At 39.8% G+C, this 20,453-nt stretch overlaps 2 protein-coding genes across 2 annotated transcripts in view; both read left to right on the top strand.

Annotated features, from left to right (window-relative positions):
- Positions 1-2,822: 2,822 nt before the first annotated feature.
- On the top strand, positions 2,823-17,793 carry LOC133413995 (phosphatidylinositol 4-phosphate 5-kinase type-1 beta-like). Its single transcript, XM_061698993.1, is given in 17 exon segments — positions 2,823-2,999; positions 5,184-5,299; positions 5,384-5,440; positions 5,516-5,587; positions 7,974-8,104; positions 8,322-8,439; positions 8,734-8,886; positions 10,183-10,479; positions 12,033-12,217; positions 12,342-12,422; positions 12,510-12,558; positions 13,468-13,552; positions 13,643-13,682; positions 13,684-13,772; positions 13,973-14,057; positions 14,255-14,351; positions 17,110-17,793. Coding segments are annotated over 15 exon segments (1,488 nt in total). The 5' UTR covers positions 2,823-2,999; positions 5,184-5,299; positions 5,384-5,437; the 3' UTR covers positions 17,113-17,793.
- Positions 17,794-18,905: 1,112 nt separating this feature from the next.
- Positions 18,906-20,453, top strand: part of tjp2a (tight junction protein 2a (zona occludens 2)) — a 58,430-nt gene continuing 56,882 nt past the window's right edge. Inside the window, exon 1 of the mRNA XM_061697598.1 lies at positions 18,906-19,062. The gene's annotated coding sequence lies outside the window, so the exon portion shown is untranslated. The remainder of the gene's footprint in view (positions 19,063-20,453) is intronic.

The following is a 20,453-nucleotide window of genomic DNA, read 5'->3' as shown; positions in this document are numbered from 1 at the left end:
GGAAAACCAAGGGAATAACTGAAAATGAAATCAAAATAACACAAAAATAAGGTTAGGTTGTAAGGTAGATTAATTCATTTTGGGGGGGTAATGGAAAAAAAAGAATAAGGAGACATTATTACCTTAATTTATCGATAAAATGGAGTCTCACTCACCATTTCAATCGTCTGTTAATCTTCATTACATTGACCAATTTGAAACTGTTGCATTTACTGTATTTACTTATTGTCTGCTGACAGTACTAGTAAAACTCAGTGAGCTGAAATGCTGCTCAGATTACTTATGAGATGATTACTGATGGATTGCTACTTTACTCTACTTTAGGCACTTTAAAATAGAACATATGGTGGGTGTGGGTCTAGAGGTCAGAAATAAACCTGAAATAACATTTGTGGCATACCGTGTGTATCGGCAACGAGATGTGTATCGGCTACGAGATGTGTATCGCCCTGGTTTGTGATTGTAGACCTTGAGATAAGAAGGGGGAGCCTGTGGGTGTAGAGCAGAAGGCAAAGGCCCTGTAAAGTGAATTAAGAAATTTCATTCTCAATACAAGTTGGAAGATAACTGCTGAAAACCTGTGCGAAGACTGACAACTATGTATAGTGATCCGATTTGGAGATGCGCTTCAAACTGTTTTTCACCTTTCAGTTTTCCGTATTTTTTTGTCATGGAAAAAAACTGTGCCTATTGACACACTTCGACTCCGGCATGAGGACCCCGTCCCCCGCTATATAAGAAAACATAATTGTTATCCGACAATTGTGAGTTATTCATTCATTTTCCGTACCGCTTATCCTCACTAGGGGGCCGGACGTGCTGGAGCCAATCCCAGCTGACTCTGGGTGAGAGGCGAGGTACACCCGGAACAGGTTGCCAGCCAATCGCAAGGCATATACAAACAAACAACCATCCGCACTCACATTCACAACTACGACAATTTAGAGTGGGATGTGGGAGGAAACCAGAGTACCCGGAGAAAACCCACGCAGGCACGGGGAGAACATGCCAACTCCACACAGGCGAGGCCAGATTTCAACCTGGGCCGTCAGAACTGTGAGGCAGATGTTACTCAGTTTCAATTACTTGCCACATTTCTACCACGACAGAGTGCAGCTAGTTACTGCATGTCTACACCCCAAATATTAATTTTCCTGGATGCCAAAATTTACAGAACAGCTCGGTGACATTATTTATATTCCCAAATGTTATCTATTTTGTGTTATTTTGGCTGCTACAACGCAAAGCATTGTGGGTACATAACAAGCAGGAAGTATATGCTCAAATGTCTCCCATGTAAGGTGGGCGCCACAGGCTGAATAACACGTGCCGCTGTGTTTAATAAACGGTTAACTTTTCCTGATGTGTCTATGTTATGTGGACCCACATGTCCAGCTTGGACATAACACCAAGCTAGGAGGTGAGGCCGCGGACAAGCCTGTTGCCTGCCCGTCGGCCAACTATGGAGAAGCGCCCCGGTTAGCTTGTGAGCTAGCTGGTGGCTAGCACCCCTTGTCGTGGCATGGAAAGCCTTGTGACGCCCTCGGTGGGATACAGTGTATTCCAGCCACTGGAGGCTTTAAGCGGATATATTTTCGAGGCTCAAATATGTAGGGATGTGTAGGCATAGGATTGATGCAAAGCATAGTGGTATTTGATTGAAAGCTAACAGTTGAGCAGGGTGGGGTTTCAGCGCACACACCCATAGTGTTTGAGAGCAGAAACGTGCCTCATTTTAGACAACAAACATTTCAATTTGGCAGGGTTGTTAACAACACACTTCTCTGTAGTGGGTCAAATGTCTAAGCAGGCAGCCTTGTCCGCTGTTTTTATTTTGGCGTGGTTATGGTTGACAGTGACCCATCTCGTGTACATTAGAGATCGATCCTCTCAACGTCTGGTCAGATGCTACAATATATACTACATTGTGGCTGTGGAATTGTGCTATTGTCCATGCAATGCCATAAAATCTATATATTTTATGTTTTATGTATGTATGTTTATGTATTTACAAGGCAGGTGATGAAAACATGGACAAAAACTGAAGCAAAAAAATCTGAGGTCGTTTTTAATGTTTTGTAAAAGTATAGTTCATGAAATAAAGAGGTGTTCCTAATGTATTTGTACGGCTATGTATTAAGACAAAGGGGAAAACAACAAATTCTGCAATTATTTAACCTGTCTGGCCCACTACACTTCATATTAGACTGTGCATGGCCCCTAAAAGCCAATGAGTGGCAATTGAATGAGGTGTGACACCCAGCGTGAACATGAGTGTGAATGCTTCTGTGCTTGTATGTGCCCTGATTAGCTCGTGCTAAGTCCAGAGTGTGCTGCCTTCTCGCCCAAAGTCAGCTGGGATAGGCGGCAGCTCACCCGCAACCCTCATCGGGACAAGCTCTGCAGAAAATGGATGGATTGGTGGATAGATGGAGCGATGGATAGATGGACAAAACTGTGAGTGAGCGTTTCTTCACATCAACAAGCTTCCGAGTCCAAATCTACAGTACGCCAACGTGGACCTTATTATGCACGTGCTTTTCTGTTACAGATTCCTCCCGCATACCAAAAAACATGTTTGTTAGGATCATTAAAGTCTAATTTGACTGTACGCTTGAATGTGAGTGTGATTGGTTGTCTGTCTCTATGTGTTAGCCCGATAATCCAGGGTGAGATAGTCTCGCTCATCTTTTTCACGACACTGAAAAGGATCTGTACTACAGAAAATAAAACAGGAGCTTGAGAGAAGGCTGTGAAATCTCTGGCCTTCCACTGACACCTAGCTTGCCTTATGAAGTGCAACAGGTAAGTGGAGAGACAAAGAGAGAGCGAGAGAGAGCGAGAGAGAGAGAGAGAGAGAGAGAGAGAGAGAGAGAGAGAGAGGGAGGAAGTGGTGAAGAAGTCATTGCAGTATTTGGCTTCTCACCACAGTCAGCCTGCAGCAGAGTTTGTCTCATATGACGTTCTCTGACTTTCTTCATTAAACCAAGCCTCTTTAGGTAAGACAACATTTATTATTGCTCATTCATGAGACTTTCTACTTATTATAAATAATGAGGAGTCATTTGGGACACTTTGCAAATAACTTAAAATTGTCGTCAGATTTCCTCTTACTAACGATAATCATTTTCTGCCAGCCATACGGAAGATAATTTGACAGTAGTGTAGCAAGAGGAAGTGCTCGTCACCTACAGTACATCATAAGAACTGAAGCAGGTTATCAGAATTCCGATACCTGTCAAACCAAAACAAGTAAAAACACACCTATCTCCACATTCACTGTGCATTACAAGCATATTCTTTAACACATCTTTCAAAAATGGTCTCGTTACAATTTCATAGGCAAATAAAATGTCATATAATATGCATCACTGATGGTAGGCCCTAAAGTAGTTTACTTACCTGATTTCCGTGCAGAGATATGGGTTCAATTAAAGTCTGCCTTTCGAATGAAGACCGATGGGATAGCTCCCCACATATCTTGAACAAGCGGTATAGAAATATATACTGTAGATTGATGGATCATAAAAAGCGTTTTATTGTTCATAATGGGACAGAACCATGAGCGGCAATGGGCCAAAGTAACAGCCCACTGCCCCAAAAATGTTATACTCATACAAAACACTGCACAATGTTGGATATGCCTAAAATGTTATGCAAATAGAATAAGTTGCCGCCCTTCCACAGCGGTTCATAGCTTAAGGTGAGGGATATAAAATAAGCTTTAAAGTAACCAAAATGCTGCAAGTTATGCAAAGTGCAGTTCGTTACTTTTTATACAAACAGGTTGAATTTGACGTTGTTTACGTTACGTACATGTTTATAAACAGTGACCAACTTGAAACAAATCTGATTCACACAATAAACAGGGGGAAGTCTGAGATTTGGTAAGTAGTTGTGTGTAATCAGCCACAATAAGAACTTTATTTTTGTAACATATCCATGTATTCCTTTCATTAATCAGGTCCGCACTCAGGCCCTTACCATAAACTCCATGTTTTTTTGTTGTTTTTTTTAAACCATACCCTTTTGTTACTGTGTCACTCAGTTTATCATGTTTGCTACTGAGGAAACCTGAAACCAATTGTTACAGGGCGTTCAGACCATTCATTGAAGTAAGCTGCTAATCTGTATAAACAATATTCACCCTCGGCAATTATATTCTTACCTTTCCTTGTGTCTTCCCTACCTGTCTTTTTTTTGTAATTATGTTCTTTATATATTGTAGCTCCCTGTTTTTGTTCACTTCATATTAACACCTTGTTGTGTGTTATGCAGCTCGAGCTCAATGTTCCGTGTGGTTGCTTGCTGCTCGAAGGATTTCTTGTCGTACTCTGGTTCCTGTGACTTTCTGTTCATGGCAAATATAGCTTTTGAGGTTTCCTATCTTGTTGTTTATTTATCAACGTCTGAGTTCATCTGCCGCCACGATTTCCTCTTCACCCATTGAGCTTATTTGGGGTTATATTTAAAACTTGTTTATTAACACGTTTCATGAATGTTTTGAAATGATCGAAAAATAGAGCATTCTTATGGCAAATTATTATGATTCACTACAACATATCTATCATTTTTATGTAGTATGTTTCTTAAGGATTCACAATTGTTTGGCGGTGCAGGGGTTGCACTTCAAGCACATAAAACTCGCACTAGCCACAGTAATTGTGCTATTCATTGTGGATATAAAATCCTAATGTGTTACTTCTCATATGATTCTGTACTAAATTGTTGTGGGACAATTATAATGTATTATTACCTGTATGTGGCGTCCATTGACGAATACTGGATCTTAGTGCTAAGAACATAAATCTACACCATTTAACATCATTGCTTGTTTCTAGGGCAGTTCATGAAAAGCTTAAAGTCAGTCTAAAATAGATATTAGAGACATTATTTTTTTTTTATTATTGGTTTAAAATGTAATTGTTAAAATGATGTAATAAATATGACTGGAAACTGCCCCTGCGAGAGTACAAAATCAAATCGTCTGAGGCCACTACTTAGTCTTTATTAGGGCATTTAATCAGAAATGTTTTTTGTTGTTGCCATTTTATGTCCTTGCCTCTGAGATAATGCATGAGTATGTTATCTAAACATTCTGTTTCCTCTGTTATAAAACGGGGGGATTGGGTAAGCAACTTTTTTTTTTTTTTTTTTGCCAATCCTTCTTAACTGGGATCAAGGTTTTTTTGTGACGGCTTCATGGGCTAAAGAGGGACACAAACACTGAAGGACCCTCACAACGCAGAAAGCTGTGCCCTGGACTGAAAGCGCTGCACAATTTTGTAAGATCTAGAGGGTAAAGAACTGTTCTCCAGAACATAAAGAGGACTGTATTGTACTGAGATTATTCCACACTGTGTGACTCTTCTTCTCTCTACAGGAGCACTTCATCGGGAAAATGCAGTTCCAGTAATTTCCATTCAAGGCGTCACTGATGGTAAAGAGGAACCTGGTGTGCCTCATCCTAACTTCCCCCTTATCATTTACGTTGTAAGTTCTGTCTCATTGAAAGATGTCAGCCAGCAGCATAATCAGTTCAGGGAAAGGAAGCCGTGCCTCCAAAGTGACAAAAGATCACAAAAAGGTAAGTGGATGATTGTGATATTTAGTCTAGATTAAGTACATTAAATTATCTTTATATCTCATTCAAGCCCAATTTAAAAACAAGCAAACACAGGGTGCAGTTATGTATCATTTCAAACACAACAAATAATTTTTCAAACATTTGGTGATACATTTTTGGTATCAAACACATTCTTGTCTAAAATGTATGAAATGGAAATTAAGTTTTTTTTATGATTTTTGCTAACATTTATTTTAATAATCGATTAATCTGTCGGGCGGCAATGTTAGCACATCTGCCTCACAGTTCTGAGGACTGGGGTTCAAATCCCGGCCCCGCCTGTGTGGAGTCTGCATGTTCTCCCCGTGCCTGCGTGTGTTTTCTCTGGGGGCTCCAGTTTCCTCCCACATCTCAAAAATATCCATGGTAGATTGATTGAAGATTCTAAATTGCCCGTAGGTGTGAATGTGAGTGCAAATGGTTGTTTGTTTATATGTGCCCTGCGATTTGGTGGCGACCAGTTTAGGGTGTACCCCGCCTCTCACCTGAAGATAGCTGGGATAGGCTCCAGCACGCCCGCGACCCAAGTGAGGAGAAGCGGTACAGAAAACAGATGGATGGATTAATCTGTCGATTATTTTTTTTTTAATTAATCAGTGAGTTGGGTAAAAAACTTTTTTAACTTGATCCCTTCATTCGACAGGACATTAGTTCAAATTGACAGCGTAGAAAATGCAAAAACACAAATTGATGATGATTCATTCAATGGTGTGGTCTGTAAACATGTTAAGAAATGTTGTCATTGTTTTCCTAAGTAAAAGCAGATGTTTGCAATGTCTTATTTTGATGCATCAAAAATAAAATCTGTCTGCTCTCATGGAGGACTACAAACATTGGACAATATTGACTGTTAAGAGGCTGAAATTGAACAGTTTTAAGTTAAACAAGATCTCTAAATGATGAATTGATGATCAAAACAGTTAAATTAATTTGATAATAGATTAGTTGTTGATTATTTGATTAATTGTTGCACCTCTAATTATTTTGCATCAGGTATGCTGCTTTTAATTGTTGAGAAATTTCAGGGACCTACAAAACAATTTTACAATTAAATCAACAAAAATGTATCTTATCATTTGGTAGACCAATCAATATTTAATATTATTACAGTATATCTTGTAGAGCAGTTTGTTGAAATGGTTGGGAATGCTCCTTTTTACCATTATCACTTGAACGAAAGAAATGTTAAGAATTTGAGCATACATATATGATAAACCAAAATTAAGTTGTAAATGTTACTTCAATGTAATGTTTCAAATTCATTCTTGTAATAGGCACAAAAATAAATTTTGTCATTCTGACAATCACCAACTTTAGTGCCAGACTATAGTGAGCTTATATACCACAATAACAGACACGTCATTAAATGAATGCATCTTAGACTCAGATCAAAACTGAGCACTATTATCTTGCGCTGTAAGGGGCAGAAAAGTGATGATGATTCGAAGGGCCAATGGCTGACAAGCTCCCTAAAAGAATAGTATTTTCAATTTGTAGTATTGAATTGTGGCGGCCCAAAGCGCTTTTTTTTTTTTCACGTAGACTCGGTCATACAGTGAGACAACACGGTCACTTTCTGCTGGGAATTGAAAGATTAATTTAAATGTAAACTAAATGACTTACGGCGGCACGGTGGATGACTGGTTAGCACATCTGCCTCACAGTTCTGAGGACCCGGGTTCAATTCTGGCCTCACTTGTGTGGAGTTTGCATGTTCTCCCCTTGCCTGCGTGGGTTTTTTCCAGGTACTCCGGTTTCCTCCCACATTCCAAAAAAATGCATGTTAGGTTAAGTGAGGGCGGCACGGTGAGCGACTGGTTAGAGCGTCTGCCTCACAGTTCTGAGGACCGGGGTTCAATCCCCGGCCCCGCCTGTGTGGAGTTTGCATGTTCTCCCCGTGCCTGCATGGGTTTTCTCCGGGCACTCCGGTTTCCTCCCACATCCCAAAAACATGCATGGTAGGTTGATTGGCAACTCTAAATTGCCCGTAGGTATGAATGTGAGCGCGAATGGTTGTTTTTTTGTATGTGTCCTGCGATTGGCTGGCAACCAGTTCAGGGTGTACCCCGCCTCCTGCCCGATGATAGCTGGGATAGGCTCCAGCATACCCGCGACCCTAGTGAGGAGAAGCGGCTCAGAAAATGGATGGATGGAAGGTTAAGTGAGCACTCTAAATTTGCTCTAAATTGCTCTGAATTGGCTGGCGACCAGTTCAGGGTATGTTACCCAAAGATAGCTGGGATAGGCTCTGGCATGCCCGCGACCCTCGTGAAGATAAGTGGTACGGAAAATGGATGGATAAATGACTTCAAATGACTGCATTTTAGCATTGTTCTGGTTCTTTCAGCCCACACCAGCTGCCCTAAAAGGAGCCATCCAGCTGGCTATAGGTTACGCTGTGGGAAACCTGAGCTCCAAACCTGACAGAGATGTTCTCATGCAGGATTTCTCTGTGGTAGAGAGTGTCTTCTTGCCGAGGTACTTTTGTTTCAACTCAAACTAATAAGCCAAGAAATAAATCATGTGTTTTAAGAAAACACATTTGTCTTAAGTAAAGTGTTTTCTTTTCTCCTTTCTTTGTTATTTCTTGAAAATGACATTTGAAAACCCCAAAAGCAAAATGCATCTTTGGGAAACCAACTGCTCTAGATAACCTCAACTAACAGCTCATTTACAATTCCATTTTGTTTTCCAGTGAGGGCAGCAACATGACTCCAGCACATCACTACCCCGACTTCCGCCTCAAAACATATGCACCACTGGCATTCCGCTACTTTCGTGAACTCTTTGGCATCAAACCAGACGATTATCTGGTGAGATTTGGTACCCAACTGGATTCATTTCATTAACCTGATCCAGAGGTACAGTAAATACCGGATCTGAATTTTTGGGGTGCTCAGCCCCTAATCATAATGGTAAGCTAAACAGTACAGTGTACAGGATATTGTATAGTGATAAAACATTAAATGATGCATTATAATTACTACTGTCAACAGTGTTATTTTTAGGGGTCTTGTGATTTAGAACCCCTACAAAGGCTCGAGATCATCATTATTTGATCATGACAGTGTGTTGAGATAAGGCTTCTGTATAATTGTGATTTTCAGTATTCCATCTGTAATGAGCCTCTGATTGAGCTGTCCAACCCTGGTGCCAGCAGTTCCTGGTTTTACCTTACCAGTGATGATGAGTTCATTATCAAGACTGTGCAACATAAAGAGGCAGAGTTTCTGCAGAAGCTGCTTCCTGGCTACTACATGGTGAATAAATATATATTATCCATCCATCCATTTTATGAGCTGCTTATCCTCACAAGGGTCGCGGGCGTGCTGGAGCCTATCCCAGCTATCATCGGGCAGGAGGCGGGGTACACCCTCAACTGGTTGCCAGCCAATCGCAGGGCACATACAAACAAACAAACAATTTGTTCACTCTTTGAACACATGCATTGAGACACAGAGAATCATAGAGTGTGATTGTCGAAGGCAGGGGTTACCAACCATTTTGAAACTGGGAGCTGCTTCTTGGGTACCGACTAATGCAAAGACCTATGAGTTTTATACACCTATAACGAATTTGCGTTGATGAATTAATGATACACATTGAAGATGCTGATTATGGTAATGATTTCTTACATTTATTAACAATGATTAGTTATTTTTGGGAGGAAACAGATACAAATCAATAAAGAATTTCTGCAACTGTTTACATTTTCAAATGATCACTTCTACCTAAATTCCTAGGAAATCACAATGTCCCATCACTGCTGAGCTATTTTCAAAATAATCCCAGGGGCTACTCATTTGGTGCTTGCAGGCTACTTGGTGCCTGCAGGCACCATGTCAGTGACCCCTGGTCTAAGGTTTTTTGGTTTGCTGAGGAATAGCAATTCATATTAAGATAACCAAAACTTTTGTCCCTATAGTGTATTTGCGCTTCTATACACAAATATTGTATATTAAAGAGAGAAATAGAAAATCTGGATAATATGGAAAGAAATGCGCCAGCACGGTGGACGACTGGTTAGCACATCTGCCTCACAGTTCTGGGGACCGGGGTCCAAATACCGGCCCCGCCTGTGTGGCTTTTGCATGTTCTCCCCGTGCGTAAGTGGGTTTTCTCTGGGCACTCCGGTTTCCTCCCACATCCCAAAAACATGCGTGGTAGGTTGATTGAAGACTCTAAATTGCCCGTAGGGGTGAATGTGAGTGCGAATGGTTGTTTGTTTCTATGTGCCCTGCGATTGGCTGGCGCCCGGTTCAGGGTGTACCCCGCCTCCCGCCTGAAGATAGCTGGGATAGGCTCCAGCAGCCCACAACCCGAGTAAGGATAAGCGGTAAAAGAAAATGGATGGATGGATGGATGGATGAATGGATGGAAAGAAATGGCTCAGCTTGGCTGCATGTTGATGAGATGTTTGACAGCAATGTTAGGGCCATAAATTTAACATGTCACCTACATCTGATTATCAGCATCTTTTTATTTTTGCCAAACCCAACATACAGTATTTATTTGATTACATCTTTAATTGAAAATGTTTGCTTTCACTTCTGTAGAACTTGAATCAGAACCCGAGGACTTTGCTACCGAAGTTCTATGGCCTTTACTGCATTCAGTGTGGTGCCGTCACTGTCCGTGTGGTGGTGATGAACAATGTCCTGCCACGTGCCATGAAGATGCACTACAAGTACGACCTGAAAGGCTCCTCGTACAAACGGCGCGCTTCACGCAAAGAGCGCACAAAGTCTTCACCTACATTCAAAGACTTGGATTTCCAAGAGATGCATGAAGGCTTGTGCTTTGATGCAGAGACCCACAGCGCCTTGATGAAGACTCTGCAGAGAGACTGCCGGGTGCGTTTCATATATATATATTTATTTATTTTATTTATTTTTACCTACAAACATAGCAGGCATGGATGGATGGATGGATAATAATAATAGTAATGATAATGTTATTGCCATGAAGATGCACTACAAGTATGACTCGAAAGGCTATTTGTACAAATGATGTGCTTCTATTATTATTGTTATTCCATTAATTTTCCATATCCATCAATTTTTTTACAAATTATCCTCACTAGGGTCACGGGCTGCTGGAGCCTATCCCAGCTATCTTTGGGCGGGAGGCGGGGTACACTCTGAACCAGTCACCAGCCAATCGCAGGGGCACTTATTTTATATACGTGATGATTTTTTTTTTAATCATTCAAATTTGGCAGGGTTGTTAACAACCTCCTTCTCTGTGGTGTGTCAAATTTAGAAGACATTCATTTTCACTTCACAGGGACCTTAAGTCAACCGTGTTTTATGCACAAGATTAGTTCAATATTCGTGAGTCTTTTGGCAAGAGTGACAAACCTGCATGTGGCATTTGTTATTTTGCCACATTTAGGGCTGCTAATACCGCCACAAGCCTTTCCGTTTAAGTAAGCACAGGATGCAGCAGATTGATAAAGCCTCTCTTTGCAAAATTTCTGTGTCTTGACAATCTCTGATGACAGGCACAAGGGTTGACTGTCTGACAGTCAAGCCACACCAAGGCTACCTAAGGGCTGCATGCAGAGCTGCATGCAAGAGCTGTATGTTGGCCCAAGAGGATTAAGACGTGGTAGAACTAAGCATATTACTTATATGATCAAGCTGAACTCTGCAGCACAAACTGGCTCATCTGACCTCATTGTATTAGGTAATAGATCCTAGCTCAAGGAAGTCTTTGTTTTCAAGTACAGTGATTCTTTGTGACTACGATCTGCCCGGAGGGATTAAGGCTTGGTTGTACAAAAGTGTTGTTTGGCATGTACAGTAGTTACATAATAAATCCACTTAATTTAGACCTGATCTTTTATTGGACAGTCGGGAGATTATTTAAAAGTCTGATGTGCATTGTACTTTGATTCACATAATTATAAAAGGACTGTAAAAACAAATTACAATTAGGGTCGTCTCAGCAATAGAACCAGCCCAAGAGCACACCTATTTCTCTACTTTCATCCATTTTCTTACCCTCATGATGGTCGCAGGTGAGTTGAAGTCGATCCCAACGGACTTTGGGCGAGAGGCGGGGTACACCCTGGACTGGTCACCAGCTAGGAGCAGAGCACTTGTAAACAAATATCCATTCACATTCACAACAATTAACAATTTAGAGTATTTGATTAACATATATGTTCTTGGAATGTGGGAGAAAGCAGCAGTACCCGGAAAAAAAACACGCAAGCAGGGTGCAAACATGCAAACTCTACACAGGAACGGCCGCAGGCCGCCCCCAAACATCAAATATATAAAAGGACATTGCTGTGAGGCAGATGGGCTAACCACTCATTCACCACGCTTCCCTTGGCTTCAATTTCAACTTTAAAATGAATAAAATTCAGTATTCAACTGCTAGTTGTTCTTCTTTTTAGGTTTTAGAGAGCTTCAAGATCATGGACTACAGCCTTCTTCTGGGTATCCATGTTTTAGACCACAAGGTGAAGGGCAGAGAGAGCAGACGTGACAGCAGGAAAGGACAGAAGGTTCTCTACTCCACTGCCCTGGAATCTATCCAGGGGACTGTGAAGGACCCAGAACCAGTGGCAGATGATGACACGTGAGGAAACTTTTGTAAATCAGTTTTTACAAATTCATGAATATCTATAGCCAAAGGAGCATCTTCCATTCACAGATCCTGGAGCAAATTAAGTGGATTAATTTAGCAAATCTCTTCATTTCAGATTTGGTGGAATTCCGGCCAAGCATAAAGATGAAAACCTCCTCATCTTTTTAGGAATCATCGACATCCTTCAGTCCTACAGGTTTACAGTGCCTCTCATGAACACACCGTCTATATTGTGTTTAGTATTCGTAATGTGGATGATGTAATACATAATTTTCATTGTCAGGTTCATTAAGAAGATGGAACATTCCTGGAAATCTCTTGTACATGATGGGGTATGTACCATCACATATTTTCAATCGTGTGTGTGTCTGTGAGTGACAGAATGAGAGAGAGAGAGAGAGAGAGTGACAGAGAGAGAGAGAGACAGAGACAGAGAGACAGTGACAGAGAGACAGAGAGAGAGAGCTAGAGACAGAGAGAGACAGAGAGAGAGAGACAGCGAGAGACAGCGAAACAGAGGCAGAGACTGAGAGAGAGACAGTGAGACAGGAGACAGAGAGAACGAGAGAGAACGAGAGAGACAGAGACAGAGACAGCAACAGAGACAGAGAGAGAGAGAGAGACAGCGACAGAGACAGTGAGAGAGACAGAGAGAGAGAGAGAGACAGCGAGACAGAGAGACAGAGAGACAGAGAGAGAGAGACAGCGAGAGACATCGAAACAGAGACTGAGACTGAGAGAGAGACAGCGACAGAGACAGCGAGAGAGACAGAGAGAGAGAGAGAGAGAGAGATACAGCAAGACAGAGAGACAGAGAGACAGAGAGAAAGAGATAGACAGAGAGAGAGAGACAGCGAGAGACATCGAAACAGAGACAGAGACTGAGAGAGAGACAGCGAGACAGCGAGACAGACAGAGAGCGAGAGAGACAGAGACAGCAACAGAGACAGAGAGAGGGAGACAGCGACAGAGACAGCAAGAGAGACAGAGAGAGAGAGCGACAGAGAGAGAGAGAGAGAGCGAGACAGAGAGAACAAGACAGAGACAGCGACAGCGAGACAGAAACAGAGAGACAAAGAGAGAGAGAGACAGCGACAGAGACAGCGACAGAGACAGCGAGAGAGACAGAGAGAGAGAGAGACAGAGAGATAGAGAGAGAGAGAGACATTGAGACAGAGACAGAGAAAGTGAGAGAGAGAGAGAGAGAGAGAGACTGATTTTCATTTTTCCTTGCTTTTCAGGACACGGTGTCAGTTCACAGGCCCAATTTCTATGCAGACAGATTTCTGAAATTCATGGGCTCAGTTGTATTCAAACGCATCCTCTGTGAGTTATTCGGCTATCATGGTGTGTGTTATAAAGCCTTGATAAAGAATAAGCGTTTCCTTAACACACTTGCACTTTTTTGTTGAATAGCTTTGAGAGGAACATCTAAGAGGAAGAAGAACTTCTTTCTGTGCAGTTAAGTCAGCCTCTCAGGAAATACTTTCTCCTCATAAGGATGAGTGGGAGAAGAAGAAAGCACAAAGCATGGACAACCTAGAAGGTAACAATAAGTGTTGTATTGTAATTCCCTACGTTATTTTGGGAAAATGTTACTGTCTCTTACTGTCTGTTGTTCTTCATTGACATTCCTCTACCAATGACAACGTTACAAACCACACCACCAACAACAACAAAAATTAATCCACGAGTCATTGTGAAATATCTCACATTTTATTTTCTGATGTTTCCTTCTTCCATCAGTTTACAGTTCCCCCAAGCAACCAGATCTTCTACCTAAATCTGCTGTTACGTTCAAGTCTACTGATGAAGGGAACCTTGATAGCAGGTCGCATACATGGTCCTTTTACTGTATAAATTATAAAAGGACATTGCTGTTCTTTGCAGTAGAGTAAACAATGCACATAGAAAAATACTATAGTGAACAGGTTGTGGACCTCCACAATACCTTCAAATATAATTCCACTTTAGTTTTAGAACGATCACAGTGGCGCTTGTTTTGACCTGCATTTATTTATGCTGCAGTGAGCACAGGCGAGTCTCCAGTTCAACAATTGCACTGGAAGATCCTCTGCCAGCTCTCATCAGAAGCCACTCAGACTCTGAACTGGATGTCTACTTGGTATGAAATATACATCAAATACAGTATCTGCATGCTTGACGTTTTTCACATATAAACACTCTGCATGTTCCGTAAGTGTTCCAGTTCTTTCTATTCCTGATTTGGGTTAAAAACATCCAAATACACATGCCAACCTTTTGCAGAGGGAAGTTGTATCAGTGAGATTTTGTGTGAGTTAAAAAAATGTGCCTGTTAGTGTACTTGTTGTTTACTGTTGAAACATTAGGCTGATATTCCGGTGAGAGACATTATACAGTATATAACAACAGGATAACTCCAATACAAATATTGTAGGGCTACAAATGTATCACTTTTTTACATGTAAACAAACAAACAAACAAAAACACAAGAAAGGAGGAAATACACATTATTTCTGTCCTATCCTTCGTGGGGGGGGTCACACTTCAAGTCTCTGTGTGTGTGTATGTGTGAATTTATGTGTGTTACTTTTTTTATTTAATGACATTAAAATTAACATCAAGTTAATGTGTATTCAACATGGATGATAAACACAAGATTGTCGTTAAAAAAACTGGAAAATGTGATGCATACAAGACGTCTAGCTTGAGCTTCGTTGCAGTCTTAGTCCCAGGTCAGACTTTATAATAAAATGAAATAATGTATGGAATACAATAAAAACAATTAATTAGTACACTAAATAAGTAGCATGAATAAATACAATGAAGGAATTTAGACAGGAGTGTTTGTGTATGTGTGTCAATTCATTTTAAGCTATAGACAGAAAAGCAATGGAGAGGAATGCACAACATTTCAGCAAGCCAGTATAAAAATGACATTTGTTGTAATCAGTTACTGTTGTGGGCTATCTTGATTTTTTGTTGCTGTAAAGTTAACCCAAATTAGGTAACATGCAATCAACTCAAGATGACATAACGACTAGTCTGCCGGACTGCTATTATAATTCATCAACCTCGTCAGCAAGTCTTACCTTGTAACAATACAATATTTCTCATGGTGTGCAGATGCAGGTAACTTTTGTATGATGGCATATACAGTAGCTATCAACAAAACTTGATCGCAATTTTCAGTGGTGCAAGTGCAACACACGACTGAAGGATCCTGTGATGTAACCACATTAATTTACTGGCGTGTTTTTATTTCAGGTCTGACTTAACCGGATACTATATCACAATCTTAATACTTAACTAGCACTTGCCTTTCTGCACGCATAAAATCTTTCTTGGGAAGCTCCTTCATTTACTGGGAGTTTTTCCCACCTTCTTAAATCTCGGCAGTTTGACTCTGGTGAGCCTGGAACCTCTGCTCCCACTCAATATTTGAACATGAGTTTTTCTACGCTACTTCTCTTACATAACCGCCAAAACCTCATTCAGGCTTATATGAAGCTGTTTGTCAGGCCTCTTTAAGTAGTTATTCCCAGGCAATGTGGAAAGCCTGGAGAAGTGGGGGTAATCTTTTCTCATCTATTGACAGAAAGTGGTCACATTCAAAGGAAATTAACTATGGGTAAAACCACTTACAGTAGTCTTTTTATTCTAGGAGTATAATAATCATTTTTTAAAAATTCAACAAAATGTATGCAATAAATAGAAGTAGTCTACTGTACATAGTGACAACTGACTTTAACCAAACGTCACAGCTTGAGTAACAATATATGGTGTTTCTCATGAAGCGTTAGCATTAGGGTAGCAGACTAAAAGCTATGATATGCGTGTATTAGGCTGTCTTAAATACACAGTCTACAGTAATCCTGCATGTTTTATATTTAGTTTGATAGTCAACTAAAACTGGAAGTGGCGTTTAATAGCTTGAAGTCTTTTTTGAAGAATTATGTTATATAATATTCATTATTTGCCCAAGTGCTGCTTATTGCGTAGTGAGTTGTGTTGTGTTCACCGCCACTATACAACACTTCTACTGTATCTCAAGTTTGCACTCTCAACTCATAGCAAATAATCGACGGAACGATGGCTCATATCTCGAAAAATGTGAAATTCGGGTCACTTGTATCTCAAGGCACCACTATATATTGAAGGACAAGTTCTGTATATGCATTGTAAAGGCTTCAGGCCTCAGTTTCCTTCTCTTGTTACTCACATCTGAACTCAACATGAGCATGAATATGAGCAAAGTTGGTCAGACTCACTGAATGAGATCAGAAGGGTCCAGACAAAAAAAAAAAAAAAAACTGCATTAAATTGGTCACACGCTTTCATTTTCGCTTTCCCCGCTGGGCATTACACATGCACACTTAAAACACACGGCACAACTACAAACATGGACACAGATGATTGAAACCGTTAGATGGAGTAGAGGAGGAAATGTTGGTTCAGGTGAGGTACCAAAGCTCTAGGGTGAGGTTTTACTTGTGTGTCCTGTTTTTCTTTTTGTTTTATTTTAAATCTTCACCTGTGTCTATAGTGCCTGTGAATATTCTCATTCATCCAGGTCATTTCATTCTCAGGGCATTGAATCGATCGCAACTGGACTGTTGTGGTTGGTCCAACTGCTCTCACCAGAACAGTGCAGTTGCTATCGATTCAACGCCCTGAGAATTCACCTGGATCTAGTTTGGCTTGGTTTTCTATTTGACTTCTTTCCTTTTTCACAATTTTCCGAAAAAATATCAGCATTCTCCTGAACCATCAGCCAAGATGTGTTATTTTATTTAATATGTAAAAAATGAATCAAGGATGGGTTTTGGTAAACATAAATGAATGTGTTTTTTTTCTTTTTTCTTGTTTTCAATAAAACTGTTGGTGGTCTTGTTTTGTAGTGAGAAGACAAAGATGGTGGATGCTCTCCAGGAAGCCATGCCTTTAGAAGACGATGACCTCTCGCAATGTCAATACATGTTTAAGACCTCACAATAGCATATGTGTGATGTGAACGACAGGCATTTACATGCTCAGGACATTTCATTTCGTGTAAACCCAATCAGAAGTGGCATTCTGTATGACTTTCACACCAAATCACACATACAGTACAGCTCGGTTTTGCTACAATACATCACTGATGGTGTTAATTTAACAATTGCTTTTATTTTCTGTGTAAATGTTCAAATTCTCTCAGTGGCTGGATCCCTGGGCAAATATGTTCTCAATCATTCACACATCTAATTTATTTTCCCACTATATTAATGTTTTTTGCTTACTATTACATTGCATCCAAACTTAACAGTTTGTGGAAATATTGTCCCTTGCTATCGTTTCACCTTTTTGTGTGCCTTAAAGAGTTTCAAAATCAGATGTCCTTCAGTGATTTGAGGGCGTATGACTGTGTAATATGGTTTTCTTTCTGTGAAATGGAATATCACTTACTGTAAAATATGTGCAATTTTAGATTTGGACTTAGAGGCTCTGTAGATACAGATATGGAAGAAAATGTTGTATGCAGAACTGTTACACCTTTATGGAGAACGTTAGTATAGACATAAAATAATACAATTTGTGAAATATGATTGTGATTGTAATGTTTTATTGTTTTATCGAACATAGAGTCTTGCTTAATTATTTCTCTTGAAACACCCAAATGCACAACTGTGATTTTCTATTGATTTAACAATACGGCATTTACTGTACAGTAGTAGTTATTCACAGTACTGCCAGGCTGAAAAAGGTTACATATTAGACTGAAGTCTAAAACGGCCGAAAATACTTCCCAATATATTGTTCTTCACCAATGCAAACTACTGTACACCCACGCAATGGACATTTGCCATGTTCAATCAAACACAAGAGGGCGCACTAATAGCATGGTCATATAAGGCATGGAGCTGTATACATACAGTGGATTTTTATTTTAGTCCTCTGTTGTAATCATGGACCAGCATCCACCACTATTAAAGTACTATTAAAATGACAATTTTATCTGAAAAGGAAAAGAACAAACCGCAGCATAAAAATTGTATCTCAGGCTGGAAAAAAAAACACTTAATTGACTAAAATGAAATCTTTTTTTCTTGTTTTTTTTTAAAAACTTCTATTAATGTGCGTTAGTTCTCCATTTTGGTTGTTTTATGGAGTGTGAGCCCAACATCACATATCTAAAAGAGTAAGGGTAATAGATGCAAACATCTGCCACAAAGCCCATTAAATGAATTTTTAAATATTTTGCTATCAATGTTGAGAAGGACCAGCATAGTATATGTTCATTTCCTTTGCAAACAATTGCCGGCAAAGACATAAATAGAACATAGTTTCCTGGTAGCTCATATGTATTTTGGTTGAAATCAAAAGGAAGTTCCACATCAACAACAAATGGCAAAGTTGTACAGAAAACAATTCGATTGTTTCTGTGGACCACGAGCCGAGCGTTCGATAGACTTTTCCAAGATATTAATTAGATCGGTGATTTAAATCCAAACTCAAACGCTTTAACCTTTCGGATCAGTTTTTTTAAAAATTGAATCAAAATTAACTGAGTCAGTTTAGGACTTTTTTTTCTCCCAGCGTATTTGATGAGGACAAATGACTCAACTGGGCACAACTGAAACTTTTCTAAAAAAACAAAAAAACAAAAAAAAAAAAACACCTGCCTGCCGCTGCTAAGCCACGCCCACATACCTGTGAGAAACAGGAAGTAGCGCATATTTGGACCACGAATTTAAGCAACACAACAAACGTGTCCTTTACACCCACATCTTGCGCTATATTGGTTTCAAGCCACCTGTACTTTTGGAATAACCTCATCTGGGGACACCGAGAAAAGGAAAGTGGAGTTTTACCAGGTATGATATACGCTTTTGATCCCCGACCGCGCTGCATATCGACATTGCTTGTGTGGGTCTTTGCTGACATGTTTGGACTTTGTACCGCTCCCAAACATATTAGCTTCGATGAGTTCTGCTTTAAAAGGTTTATTCTCGTCTTTCTTCCTTGCGGTAAAAGAGCAATTTTTTTTGTAAACTCTAATCTCTTTGTGGATAGGTTCTTGTAACGCAAATGTCACACGAGTCTGCGGGTGTGGGGGCCGGAGTGTGCCAATTTGTATCTTTCTATCTTTTACGTGGGGCATCAATTAAATGTGAAACTACTTTCTTAATGACGTTTGTATATGTGTATGTACACATTATATATATATGGAGGTGCTGATTCTCATCCCAGCCGCTTCACACTCAGCTGTATTTTTATTGTCTTTTTTTCAAAAGTGCCTGCAATAAATTAACCACGTTAGCTTTTTAGAAGGCTAGCTTGTTGACGTCTGGCTCCCTGGCAGTAAATTCTTTCACGTTTGAGAAATAAAGTTTAAAATACATTTATTTGCCCGCTGCCGAAATAAAACTGGAAAACATAATAATAATAATAGTAAAAAATAAAATAGCCATAATTTGCTAATTTTTGACTAGTTTCAGTCAATAATCCACCCCCACCACTCCTCCCGTTTGACAGAGGGCAAATAAATGTGTGTGAAACAAATGTAGCTTTTTTTTTATGTTGTACTGTATATAACTTCATTTCAATAATACAAACAAATGCTCATCTTTTCATTTTAGCCTACCTTTTTTCAATTTGTGTTTGTCATGTCCATCGTTGCCACCAGAGAACGCCTGAAATCTGGAGAGAGAGAAGAATTTCACTATATGTATTTTATTATTGGGTTGAAAAATGTCAATTTAGTTTTTACAAGTACTTTTATTAGTGTACTTTTGTTTGTACTATGTGTAGTGTGTACCTTTGTACTTTAGTTAAGGGAGTGGCTTCAGTACATTTTACTTTTGCCAGAGTTGTTTTTTGCAGTTATCAGTACTTTTACAGATACCAGTTATTTTTGACATCTCTTCTGTATATATTATACAACGGTAATCCAGTTACTTAGTCAGTCTAGCCCTGTATGACAGTTGCACTTTTATTGGGTCGATTGAGAGGCAGCACTTTGTGCTGTTATCTTTGTTGTCTGATTTGCTGATTGGGACTGGAGTCAGTCGGGAGGAACACACCAGCTGGTGTCCATTGTTAATGCCTTGATGTCCTCTCAGTCATCATCTGCTATATTTCGCCTTTGATTTTTTTCATAAAAATAACTTTCATCCATCACTGCATCCATTCCTTGCAATTTTTTACTATATTTGTATTTTGTACCACAAATTTTTTTATCTGTTTACCTTTGATACATGTTTAA

This window comes from Phycodurus eques, chromosome 15 (genome assembly GCF_024500275.1).
Source record: "Phycodurus eques isolate BA_2022a chromosome 15, UOR_Pequ_1.1, whole genome shotgun sequence".
In the NCBI taxonomy this organism is placed as follows: domain Eukaryota; kingdom Metazoa; phylum Chordata; class Actinopteri; order Syngnathiformes; family Syngnathidae; genus Phycodurus; species Phycodurus eques.
The sequence above is the reverse complement of the archived record's forward strand: the minus strand, read 5'-3'. Positions and strand labels throughout refer to the sequence as shown.